Source organism: Lissotriton helveticus, chromosome 5_1, assembly GCF_964261635.1.
Source record: "Lissotriton helveticus chromosome 5_1, aLisHel1.1, whole genome shotgun sequence".
Lineage (NCBI taxonomy): Eukaryota > Metazoa > Chordata > Amphibia > Caudata > Salamandridae > Lissotriton > Lissotriton helveticus.
This window is the reverse complement of record NC_136065.1, coordinates 622,332,402-622,346,272: the sequence shown is the minus strand read 5'-3', so window position 1 is coordinate 622,346,272 and position 13,871 is coordinate 622,332,402. Positions and strand designations below refer to the sequence as shown.

General features: G+C 44.2%; 1 protein-coding gene across 2 annotated transcripts in view; it reads left to right on the top strand.

The window, feature by feature from the left end:
• CASP9 (caspase 9) overlaps positions 1-13,871 on the top strand; it is a 148,296-nt gene that overhangs the window by 68,981 nt on the left and 65,444 nt on the right. For both annotated transcript variants that reach the window (XM_078642996.1, XM_078642997.1), the window contains exon 7: positions 8,216-8,363. In XM_078642996.1, coding sequence (XP_078499122.1) covers positions 8,216-8,363 — 148 coding nt within the window. The remainder of the gene's footprint in view (positions 1-8,215; positions 8,364-13,871) is intronic.

The following is a 13,871-nucleotide window of genomic DNA, read 5'->3' as shown; positions in this document are numbered from 1 at the left end:
GTTCGTGTGATCTAGCCAGAATGAGGATGTTTTCCAGCGATATTCCTGGTTTTCTCAAGATGTGGCCCCTCAAAGTCTTATCTCGGCACCCTTGTATTAGCTGGCGTCGTATGGCCTTTGGCTGGTCTTCGTCCGTGGAGCTAGCCAGCTCCCGGACTCGGGTGTAGAATTGGTCCATGGACTCACCCTCACGCTGGCGGGCTTGCCCTAGCTTGAAGACCTCGAAGTCTACATTTAGTTGAGGGTCAAAGTGGTTGTTCAGGGCGGTGACAGCGTCAGCATACGTGGTCGCCCCCGTCGGGATAGGTAGGTGTTTGAAGAGCCTGAAGACCTCGTCCCCAGCGTAGTGGAGAAGCAGCGATCGTTTCACCGCGTCATCCGTCTCCCTTGTGACTACAAAGTAGTTCTCGAGCCTTTCTAGCCAGATTTTCCAGCGGGGCGAGGCAGTAGGCGGATCACTCGCCTCACTGAATGGCGGCAGCACCCCGGCAGCAGCATGCTGGAATGGGATGTTGATGATGGGGACCACAGCGTCTCCATCCCCCATGGTGGCGGTGCACAGGGGTTATTACAGTAGAGTTCCAAATCACCCCAGCTCTCCCACAGTTTGCAGCAAGAAAGTACCTTGGCAGGGTGTCTCTCCACTTGCCGTCCAGAGTCGTGTGCCACGTGGTCCGTGGGTGAGGGGTGGTTACTGTGGCACTAGGGACTTCCAATCAGGCAGGCACCGACAGCAGGGGCAGCACCAGGCAGCAGTAGGCCCACTTGTGCAGTAGGAGCAAGGCAGGGTAGTGGATAGCCCTTCTTCTGGCGATTCCCGTCGTTTTCTCACCCCAAATGCGTGGGAAAAGGCCCAGGGCGGCGTCCTCGCGTACCACGCGAGATGCGTGGTAGTCGGCACCACGTGTGCCTCGTCGGACCGCTCCGCTCAGCTTCAGCGGCGGTCGCCGGTGCAGGCTGCAGGCACCCTCGCAGGGCACTTCCCCCAGGGCAGGGCAGCGAGGGCGGATGATCGGCGCCCCGTAGCAGGCAAAGGGCATGCAGGAAATAGCACGCCGGCTCCCGGGACACAGGACAGTGCGCCAGGATACACGCGGTATGCACCGCGGGGGTGAGCAGACTGCTCCGCTCAGGGCACGGCGTACGGGCGAGGGTTGGGCCCCCTCCCTTCGTCGCCAATGTTGTGTGGGGGTGTGTGGGCCTTGCCAGGCACAGGTGGCCGCTTGCGCAGGGGTTGGGACGCGCAGCGCCAGCCAGTGAGCCACACACTCGTCCCAGTCGGAAGTGACGTGTCCGAGCACACGCCTTCCTTTTATTGATCCCCGCAGGCCACGCCTGGCCTGCGGATGCATGGATGCGTGCGTGCGTCCACTAGAGTGCTAACCGCACTACATCTGCCACTTATTTAAAGTGCAGCACACAGCACTCACGAGATGCTGGCTTCGGCAATGGCAGCCACTTGTATATATCTACATCGCGCTATGCATGCATTTACTTTAACAACAGCTGCCCCTCATAATACAGCACTCGCGTCCCGTCCCGAGTGTGCTGCGTGGAGCGGCAGCTATTCTCAATGTGACTCCGCATTGGGGCCTGCAAATACAAACGAGCGTCCGTCAAACAACATGAGCGCAAAACAGCTGAACACTGGCTTTGGCAATGGCAGCCTCTTGTTTGCACTTGCAGTGCGCCATAAGCGCTTTCACTTTAAGAACAGCTTCCCTCCCTCACAGCACTCGCATTATAAAGTGAAAGCACTTGCATGGAGAACTGCAAATACAAACAAGCGGCCGCTATTGGCTGCTTAATAGAAAGGGAGCAAAAAAAAACTGAACTTTGGCAATGGCGGCCGCTAGTTACTTTTGCTTCACTTTTTTTTAAGTAGGCATCCCGCTTTTCATTTTCTGTACCTATCATTGGCTGTGTATGCTGAAAGGCATGGCCTCCTTCTATAATGGCAGCATGCTGTCGGAGGTATTGGACTGCTGTGAGTTTGCTCAGATTCACGGGATGTTAAGCCCACGCCGGGACTCAAATCTGCTTTTCCGCAGCCAAGCTTTTTGTATGCCTATGGCACTATGATATTTTTCCCAGCAATATTTCAACTTTCAACCCAAATAATTTTTTATTGTTGTGCGAATTGTAATCTTTTTTTAAATGTCACAAAACGTAGTTGGTTTAAATATCACTGGCATCAGTGTAAGATACAGTTACACTATATGAACCAGTATTGTGGTAAGATCCAGCCCCACGCAAATTACTGCTGACAAATGTGAATATGGTCGACGTTTTTTTATGACAGACATATTCAAATATTTTTGACACCAATCTGTTATTGTGGCACTGGTACAACCAATGGTGCTGACCAATGAAAATATGGTTGATACGTCATTGAAGGGATAACACTATGTGTGTTAACTTTAAAATTGCAATGAGCTTTAAACATTAAACTTGTGAAAACAAGGCACATGTTAGAGTAATAAAGCCGATGAGCAAGTCACTACAGGCAGCTCTCTGTATACTTTCTTGAGTGCTGTGGAAGGAAACAGCCTGCCACAAATCTGCTCTGGGGGTGATTTCTTCTTCATCCAGGCAAAGGCATTCAAAGAATGCAACACAGATAAAGGTTTTTGTAGTATCTTCATGTCATATTCATAATGTTCCCTTTTACCTAGTTCCTAGCTGCTCAGCCACTGTGAGTGTTCTGTATGGAATGTTGGTGTGATGGACATGTGTGGCATGCTTGGGTGCCTGGCTGTGTTTGTTGACAGTTGGATGATGGGCTGAGCAGCTAGCAGGATGCTCCTGGTGGTGTTACCACAGATCTCCTGGACTTAAAAAACATCCTTCCATGACACTACCTGGCTACGTCTACTTTGTCACCTCTACGCATGGGTCAATACCACTATATTTTGGCAATGAACTGGAGACAATCTCACGCTCTACAATGGTTGAAGCGCTACGAGGCCTCCGGGTAGTATGGCGCTATACAAATATTCTTTCAATTCAATTCAATGGTCATATGGAAGCTACAGATGAAGTTTACAGGAGGTCTTCATGTTGGAAAAAAGCGACAGCAATTACAAGCGCAGACATCACATGGAAAATAATCTAAGAAGTATTGGGTCACAAGAGACCACCCAGACAGCTTCAGTAGACTTCAAGGAGGAAGTGTTGAAACTAAAGAATCTACAAATGAAGCAAAAGAAACCAGAGCAGCACAGCACGCCTCGCAGCCCTACCAGTGTCATTTACACCGGACAGCCCCAGCCCAGACGTGCTGTGCTCATCAACATCACATAATTTGGACTTTGGAGTAACAAGAGTTGTGTGCTGCATCTGACTCCAAAAAAACACAAAACAGCTTGCCTCACGAATGGCGTTTCAATATTATCTAGTAGTATGTATGCCAGTGCTTCATCAGTGCGGTGATGGGATTTACTGTTAGGGTTGTGCTGTGGCAATCTTGTGTGGGAAGACACTGGGTACTGGACTTTCTTTTTTTTTTTTTTCTCAAGGGCATTTGCTTTTCGCGTGTGTAATATTCTAAGCACATTTGTCAAAGTACTCAAAGTGGTCTTGGTGCCGGCGAATGGAGGTGCTCATCAGCCGTGGTCAGACTTTGTGGTGAGTTTAATTTTTTTTATTCACTTGCAAGACCATGATTGCTGGACAGTTATAAAGTCAGTGTGCATTTTAAAGCAGCAGCTCGAGCCGCTTAATGCGCACACCGCTTACCTCAACCCAGGAATCGCACGGAGCAGCTAACGGATCTCCTGTGATGACGTGCAGCCTTGAAGGTGATGTCATTTGTGTTACTCCTTGAACGCGCTTTGAGCCACTCAGCGAGCGTAACCAATGCATTCAGCCATCTTGGGGTTGGTGCAACTCTCTCTGAAAGCTTGACAGCACTATTACGACACATTTATTGCACGTGTGTTGCATTTTAAAAAAAAATTATCTCTTCAAGTCTAGGTCTATTGCAAACTTTATTTGTATTTCGCTGTGTTTTCAAGCCGCCACAGCCCAATCATCATCGGTTGGTTTTTCGATACAAAGTCTCTCCAGTGGCTAGTTCTATTTGACGATATTGTGCACAACTCCTTTTCGTGCATCACAATTTTTGAACAAAGGTACTCTGTTTCGTTTAATCGTGTGGCAGCTTTTCAGTTTGTCTTTTCTGCCTCTCTTGGATTCATTTGTGTTGGCAGCATTTAACATACAGTACTTTGGAGTCTCAAAACCTGTTAAAGTATCTACTTGTCTGCAGTGACCAGTGTGCACCACTACAGTTTAATGGCTCTTGTGACTTGGACGTGAGGAATTGCTTCAAGGAAGGGGCACAACATGCCTATACTTTCTTAATTTTTGAAAAACAGTTCTCCTACTTTGTGTGAAAAGGCGACTTTCCCGGGACGGTAAATTCATTCCTACAGTTGAAATTCTTCAGCTTAGTGTAAGGCATGGAGTCTCCTCTATTGTGAAGCAAAGGGAGGTGCTAAACAGCCCAACTTGCCAGGGTGGCTCCTTGCCTGAATGAAATGCAAATGTGCGCAACTTGTCAATCTGCAAATCTAAAGGGTGCTGGAAAGCCGGCATTAGCTTCAACTGATGGAATCACGTCGTGATGACACACGTGTAGTTTTTGAGTGTCATTTTTGAGGGAGCGACAAGCTGAGGTGTGAAGTCTGTGCTTTTAAAAAGCAGTTAAAAAACTTTGCATTATGTACAGTGTGGGTGTTACTAAAATCTATATATTGAAAGCACTTTTTTTTCTTAAACCTATTTGTGCATTTTATAGCAGTCTATCTTATATTGTGAAAAATGCAAATTTAAAATAACTCGCATTTTCACAGTTATTTCTGTCACAGACCAGACGGACGTTGTAGCACTAAACACAAGACACTATTCTCCACTGCACTAATCAGGATTCAATTCTGTGCCTTTTCTGGTGGCAGTGCATTAACTAATAGAGGTTTTATAATATCTGGTAGTGTATTTCCCCACAGATCATTTAACTTGCTTTATAATTCATTGAAGTTATGTGTTATTATATGCGTAGTAAAATGAAGGCGAAAGACTGAAAAATATTACAGAAAATTCGTTTTTTTAGCCTCACCTTTTAACCCCGCCCTTATGCTCACTAGTGCCTAATTTGTATTCCACTACAGCCTGCTCCACCCGTTGCCCCATCTCCACTGCAAATGATAGTAACAACACAACTACTACTAACCATCACACTCCTAAAAGTGTGACAATTTAGACTATTTCAGGTTTCCTAAGCTGTAAGAATGGCTTGGGTGGCAGGTAATAGTCCTTTTTAATGTATATTGAATTAATAATTACCTGTTGTTGTGGTCCTCTCCAGACAGCGCCACCTTGTGGCAGACTGTCGCAAGCGCGGTGTTGACAATTAAGTGCACTTTGACGAGCACCGGAAACCACCGGCTCAAACTAAGCACTGGTGCTCACTTACCCTGGCCCAACTGCGCACAACGTTACAGTTACTATACTTTCTCTAATGCACTTTGCTCACTGCTTACTGCACAGTATAGCACAAATGAAATATGTATGACTCGAAGGAATAGGTCGTAAAAGAAGAACTGGATGATACTTACAGATTTAAACGCAGAGCTGCTAAAATATCTTGCCAGTGCATCAAGAATAGATTGAGAACGCAGCGTCTGCTTCTGGGACACCACGTGTTCTTTCACCTTTTATGTTTTTTATAAACTTGCAAGCGGAGCGTGGCGCCTACTTTATGAACACCACGCTCTGCAATACAATAGGTCTTGCTTTTGCCAAAGTTTGACCTATTGGAATTGTAAATGACAATGCCTTTTAATATTATAAAAGGCTTTGCCATTTACAATCCCAATAGCTCAATTTCTCGCAATTGCGAGACCTGTTGCATTGCTTGTTATAAATTGGGGTCGGATTTTTATTGTGTCCTATTTCTTAATTATTGATAGTCTTGGTACCTCTAAATGGTTTACACTTGTTCCTTTGATTATGCCTGACTGCTCTGTCTCGCAGCTACCTATGACTGAGATGAGGGTTTTATTAAAGAAACCTAACCGGACCTAATTAATTGGTCAGGTCTCACAACCATGCCACATATTAATCCGCTTTCTTACAACTTCTATATCTTTAATCGCATCTTCAATCAAATGAAGAAACACAGGAATTGTCTAACTATGGTTGATTTAACCCTGCTGTCCAGATCAGTAGCTCTTGCCAGCATTGGACAATATGGTTTGGTGGTCTGAGACTGAGTAATCAATTGAATTGGTTATCCAGAGTTTCTGTCTCTAGATGGTGCAATTTGTGAAGGAGAAACCGCTTGTGCCAAGTTGCCTTATTACATGATAGGAACAACATTTCCCACAATTAGCTGAGAGAGGCTGGCAACATCCAGTAATGTTTGGGTGATATTCCATCTGTATACATGAAATAACATATTGGGATCTGTAGGGAAACACGTTTTCCTTCTTTTTATTTCCTGTGTCATCTGCAGAACTCAGAATGACTCTGCACAGAGGTGGGTGTAGCTAACACTAATTGTAATAATATAATCGGTTTTACCATGCCATATTCCAAGTCATTTGTGATTTGCGACCAAGCCAGCTCACTTTGGAATAATCAGTAAACAGGCAAAGTGAGCCTTGTAGGACTAATTTAATATGTGGGGAAAACAAGTTCTCCAGGGTTTATTGAGGATACTGCCATTAGTGCATCTAGCTGTGAATCTGTTGGAACACCCTGAGTTTATCAGTTGAACAGCATCTGGACTAAAGGGACAGGACCCTTACACACTGTCTCTAAACTAAATCGCTAATACCCGTGTGGTGCTGTGTGTTCATGATGTTGCAGGGATTCTGCAAAAACACAGAACTATGCGTAGGATTATGGGACCTTAGTGACTGAGTCATCCTACCACCTTAGTATCCATGAGCCCAGGACCGACTAGCTATAGTGTCTCACTTGCTCTCCTACTCACTCACAGAGAAACAAGTTATTAGATACCCCAGAACACAACACTTCCGACTCTCACAGGAATCGCGGTTGCAAGACACCCTTTCGCTCACACTCTTGTACTTGTCCACAATAGTATTTGACATAGACACGAACAAGTTCAAAATATTTATTTTACCTGACAATCTCTAATATGCAGTATATGTGCCACAATAAGCAGGAAAATGCATAGCACAAATACGGTCGGCATGGCAAGTAGTCCGTAAATCATGAAAGGAGCTGTTATTATGAAAAGACAGTCTAACCTAATCTCCTCCCGTTGTATAGAAGCAGAATGATTAAATATTAGATCTCTGGGTGTTGTCTGCAGGCCCCGTACCTCAGTCTCTAGACGGTAGAGCTGTATCAGTATGTTTTGTCTAGGTGCTAGGGCATGACCAGAACAGAATAACAAGGGGCATTGTTGATACGCCTTGCTCACTATGTTCAGAGTAAATCCCAGGAACCTGCAGAGTGTGAACACAGAGGAAGGTTCTTACGTGAAAACGGCAAAAGAGGCATTTGCAAAACAAACTTGTGTAGTAAAGTGTGCAAAGCAGCGGACAGTCTGCAGCATGCTCATGCTAACTTATAGAAGATGACAATGTCCCCATGGGCCATGTGACTATGTATGAACCTGTTTATATTCATTTAGCTTTGGCAGGAAATCCGCTGTTCTGTTGTTGGTTTCTACTTCCCACCCAGGCCATCAGGGAATAGAGTATTCTTAGCTGTAATTACTATCCTGGCCTCTGAATCCAGACATAATGAGGTGAGATACTGGTTTCCATTTAACCTAAAAGTGACACTGGGAGACAACCCCACCTGAGGTCATTTGAACCCAGCTTAGACAGCGTATTCCCTTGTGGATTATGGTACACAGTGAAAGCAAAATGCACCGTATTTAGATTCTGATGGGATCAAGCCCCAAACTGCTGCAGAGTACTGGATTGCGTGTGGGGAAACAGCTGAAGCATGGGCTTATTCCGTGCACGGGAAGCTACCCAAAGTTCTCCTTTCTGTGAGATCAATGTTGATTGGTCAACTACTATACTTTCAAAGTGTTTCATTGAGGTCCTACTGGTTTTGTGAGGTCGGCACGTGAGCAGTTAAAATAGCAAACAGCTGTAATATTTATACATTGGTGTTATATCACAGAACTTATGTGCTTAGTGCTTCTTTACACCTCTTACTATTTCAGACCCGCCATATTCAACTTCCTGGAGGGGTTTATGGTACAGATGGTGCTCCAGTTCCTGTGGAACGGGTAGTCACGTACTTTGATGGGCAACACTGTCCAACTCTACGTGGGAAACCAAAGCTCTTCTTCATTCAAGCCTGTGGTGGAAGTAGGTATATGTCGTTGTTCATGTGTCAACTTGTGTTTTCTGGTGGTAAGTTGTCCTAATTCCAGTGAGGTTTAATTGTCAAAAGTTAAAGCTAAAGTTGGTGCATCTTAAATTGTAATTTTTTCATTATCAGCCAAAGGGTTTCCTTCTTGTTCTGACCCAGCAAGGATTATTTGGTTTTCTTGTCTCTTCTTACACAAGACCAAAACGGGAAGGTAAAAGAGAAAGTGGCAACTTTAGCAAAGCACAGGCCTCTGTCCAAATCCATAATTGTATTGTATTGTAACAGGAATTTTTAAAGCGCGACTATCACTCCCAAGGAATATCTTGGCGCTGTGCAGACACAGGTGAAAAAGGTACAGGGTAGTCCGAGTTGCCTTGGGGAGACTGAAAGGAGTTAAATGATTGAGAAGCATAGAGAGTCAGGGGTTCCAAAAATCCTAGTTTTTAGGGATTTCCTGAAAGAAGCTTCAGATTTGATGAGACGAAGTTGGCTGGGGAGTGAATTCCATGCTTTTGCCCCCAGAACGGTTACTGGTCTACCTCCTATAGTTTTAAGTTTGGAACAGGCAGGTTTTAAGAGATTAGCTGAGGTAGATTTAAGAGTAAATGGTGGTGATATAGTGCAAGAATCTAGATCTTAGGTACACACGCCCAGTGGCCCTGAAAGCTCTAAAAGTGATGATGAGTATCTTAAATAGCATCTTTTGTGTATGGGTAACCACTGCAACACTTTTAAAGCTCTGGACGCTGAGGAGCGGCATGGCAGCTTGAGTACCAGGCGGGCTGCTGAGTGTTGAACGGTCTGAAGTTTTTTTAGGACAGTTTGGTTGGTACCTGCATAAAGGCTATCGGCGCTTGAGCTGTCTACATTGGAGATGTCCATCTATCAATTTTTGTGTGAAGCAAGGGGAGTAGGTTCGGATGATGAGGTTTTTCCTTTTTAAGTTGACAGAAGGGGAGCTAGAGTGTTAGAGTAGGGACATCCAGGAGGTAAAATGTCGTGACTCCCTAGCTGGGTCACCTGTCAAATTGGGTCTGAGGTCAAGAGCTATAGTGTTGAGATCAGGGTCGCTTAACATTTTGTTCCATTTCCAGACCATGGTGGGAGGGCCTCTAGCATGATTCAGTATGTTGTTGGTGGACTTGTGATTTATCAAAATGGGATAAAGCAATGGTCCGTCCAGGCCATTGGTAGTGGGGAGTTGATTTTGAGGGAGTAGTAATTGGAACATATTCCATCCAGGGTGTGACCAGCGCTATGAGGCGGGGGCATTCTAGCTGTTCAAGACCTCGGGTGTTCAGTGTGTCTAGAAAGTTTGTAACTCCTGGTTCATTTTTACATTCTAGGTGTATATTGGGGTCCCCAAGGAGGGTAAAATTGGAGTACCGAAGGATTAGCACATAATAATTTAGTTTGTTGCTTCTGCTCTTAAACATTATTTAGAACTGCAGCAGTTATCGAAGTGACCAAAATATTGCATCTGGGCTCCAGGTCATTTCTGAGTAGGTAATAACAGTACTAAATATGGTAAACCTGTGCTCGCTGACAATTATGCCAGTGCCAAGAAGGGTGTATTATTGTGCTAGTTGAGCCTGGAGGAGAGTGTTGTCCTGATAATAGTGGGGAGCGATATGCCAGCAATGTCTGGTGCTCTTATTGTTTCTTGACATGTTTATACCTTGCCACTTACACTTGTAAGGCATCCTCGTGATTTTTGATATCTGATTTGTTGCAGATTGTAATTTGCATACGTGGTTTGGAGTGTTATGCATACACAGTGACCTATATAGAAAGAGTTTTGCATCATTTGTGAGGTTCTGAACAGAGCTACAAATCATATAAATTAATGCAGGTTTTAGGCATGGAAATGTTTGAGTGCCAGAGAAGAGTAGCATTTTCATACATGATGTGTTAATATGGGTATACACTTGGTCCTAATTAGTCTTTTCTGACAGTGTGATATTGACAAAAGTGTGCCTGGGTTGGTGGGAGTTGGTAGTCCTTGTTCTAGAGGTGCCTTGCCTATGGCTCAGTTAGTAAATATAAGGGTTGAGTCCCCTGATAAGCTATGGGAGATGAGCTACCCATTTGTAATTGTGCTGAGGGATGAGGCGGTGTAAGAAGGTGGCTCTGTATATACTGGACCAAAGTAAGGTACAGTGTGCACAGAGTCCACAGTCCCCAGAGGTATGGCAGTGGCTAAAGTTAGATATAATCTATAAATACACAAAAGCCTGGGTGTCTGATAGGAAACAAGTGTGTTTCAGGGACCATACACTGTATAGGGTCTGTAAAATTTCTAGCTAAATAACCGAATGGTCTTGATATAAAGTTTAACAATCCAACGCATGTAACCACCAGCAAGAGTAGGTGAGACCCAAGATCCAGAGATGGATTACCATCAAAATCTTGTTGGTGATCTGATTTTTCTCATCTGGTCATCCACAGGGCCGGGCTGGTGTGTCTCTAGGTCAGTGAGACTACTTCCAGGACCGCCTGGTAGGACTGGGATCAAGCCCACAATCGCTTGTTTGACCATGCGAGGGATCACCAAATGGAACAAAGTGCAGTGCAAAGGGTAAAGGTGTTAGCAAAGTGAAGTTAAAAAAGAATAGAGGGCTCACAGTAAGGAAGCTTTAATAACTGTAAGTCTCTTTCTATTTAAAAACCAGAACAGCGCAAAACCGCAGTATAAACAAATGACTGCTTAAGGGCCAACATGTTTCTGCCAAACAGGGGAAATACTCCCTTGGCTTTCATCAGGGCCTCTGTTCTTAAGGACTTTTGCTACTGCTAGTGCAAACCACACTCATAAACAAAAAAAGAAATAACAGTGACAACTTTAAAGGATATATTTTCTTATTCCTCCATGTCAGCTGGTGTATAAATCACCTACAAAAGTGCAAGATGGTATAAGTGCATCAGAAATAAAACAATATAATACAGTTTGAAAGAGGAGCATGATAGTTCCTTACTCACCCATCTCGACGGGAAATTACCTCACCTCACCTGGACCAAACTCAGAGTAAGGGAGGCCACGCTCTAGGGACAAAAAAGGCAATCCAAATCAAGAAAAAGCAAACAAACTGGGCTTATCTCCTTGTATGGAATCCCTATCATTATCTTATCCTTAGCCTAATGTTCTGACAGCCAGTATCTAGCTAGGCTCACCCACAGGTACTAGAACTACCTAATCTCGGTAATTAACTATTAGTGATATAAATATGGGCTTCCAGATTAACTCAGCCCCATTATCACAGAGGTTACACTCACCTCTCCGTCGTTGCCTCGGGCTAAGTCTGAGGTTGGGGGAGGCAACGTGTGGGCGGGGTGAGGCTACATTTGTAGGCACGTATTTCCTAGTGTGCTCCTATCGCCGCGTGCTGTGAGGACACGCCTCTGTTCGTAATAGCCGCTAAAAACGCACCAAATGTTTTCCGTTACGTGGTCACCTTTGGCTAGATATTCACGTTATCAAAACCACTTAGTTGGTCTCTCGCGGCCGATAACGGAGGTTTGTTTTGGATTGCGCGGCGTGTCAGAGAACCAAGACGCGTAATTGCGCGATATTTAGACCGAACTACAGAAGATGGAAATTGTAGTTCAAGTTAAAGACGCGCGCAACCAAAGGACATAGAACTCCAAATAATGGAAGTTGTAGTCCAAGGTGAAGTACGCGCGAGGATAAGTGATTCATAGTCTTATTCCTCTTAACAGTAACCGATCGAAAATAACATGCCCAGAAAATTAAAATTTAGTAGAGCCAAAAGTGCAGAACGAATACATAGGTATAGCATGTAAATAACGGTATCTTTCGATAAAAGACTTAGCAAAAAGCATACTGGAAGGACAGAACACGGGCTCCGTATCCAGATACAAAAAAATCCAATTCCAGAAAATGAAATGAAATGGAAGTCTGAATACTAAATCTATATTCCTTATAATGAGATATGTTGTGATTTCAATATCAATAAGATATCAGAGGTCATTTTGGTGTCAATAAAAGAAACTAACACCCCTTACAGGGTCATGTAAAACACAAACTCAGTGAGGTGAGAACTACCCTTCATAATACTCTGAAAGTACGTGCAGTAGAAAAGATTATTTATGTGCACTAATATAGATCATTGGTTTCGCATTCATGGGACAAAGATGGTCTAGTGTTGTATTCATACCCCCATAAATGTGACTGTAAACGTACAGCTGTAAGAACGACAGAAATGGTGTACCGCCTTTAATCATAGTGTGGTCCACGGAATTTCATCATTCAAACCTCGGGAGTCTGTAGATAATCGAAATATCCATTTTTGTTCCTTTATGAACAGGTATCTGGCTGTGTCTCCAATGTGTGACGGTATAAACGGCTTTTCCAGGACTGTCCAGGAAAAGTCGGTTTCACTGTGGTTTAACTCTATAAAGTGTTTAGTCAATTTGGAGATGCTCTTTTTGCAACGAAATGCACTTTTGTGCTCCAGCATTCTCCTCCGTACCTTTCTCGTGGTCATACCCACATATCGTTCTTCACAGGGGCATGTGAGTAGGTAAATTAGATGAGAACTGTTACAATTTGTAAAGTTTTTGAGAATCCGAGGGCGATCTGTCCCTATCTCAATTTGAGTAGCTTTCAAAGTTTGGGGGCACACAGAGCAGTTGCCACACGGATGATGTCCGGTGACCGCTGCAGTATTCCAAAGTGTACCTACTGATCTTCCAGGAGGGTCTCTGGGACGGGTATGTATCAGCCGGTCCCTCAGATTGGTAGACCTTTTGAAGGCAAATAAGGGAAATTCTATTTTCTCATTGCCAAAATTGAGGATTTTCCAATTGTTTCTCACAATACGTTGAAATTGGTTTGACTTGGTATTGTAAGTAGTCACTAGAGTTAAACGGTCCAAGGGTGGTTTATCAACAGGGACCTCTAGCAGTGCGTCACGATGATTATTGGCCGCTCTTTTCCATGAGTGTTTGATCAGTTTTTTTGGGTAATGTCGCACTTGGAGTTGTCTTGACAAACTTTCACCATGCTTTTGAAAAGTAGTAAGTGTCGAACAATTGCGCCGAACTCGTAGAAATTGCCCGTAAGGCAAATTATCCCTGAGGGATTTGGGATGTTGGCTCTCGTATAGGAGCAGAGAGTTTCTAAATTACGTTGTTCTAATTAGTTTTTTTCTTTCAGCATTTTTTTTTTTGTTGAGTTCCCCGCCCCGGTTCTTTAACTGCAATCGGCGGTCTTATCACTATGGCCGAACGCCAAAGGCTAACATTTGATGACACAGTCTTTCAATCGATTTTGGATAACATGCCTAGTATATTGGAGTCATTACCTACTCACATGCCCCTGTCAAGAACGATATGTGGGTATGACCACGAGAAAGGTACGGACGAGAATGCTGGAGCACAAAAGTGCATTTCGTTGCAAATAGAGCATCTCCAAATTGACTAAACACTTTATAGAGTTAAACCACAGTGAAACCGACTTTTCCTGGACAGTCCTGGAAAAGCCG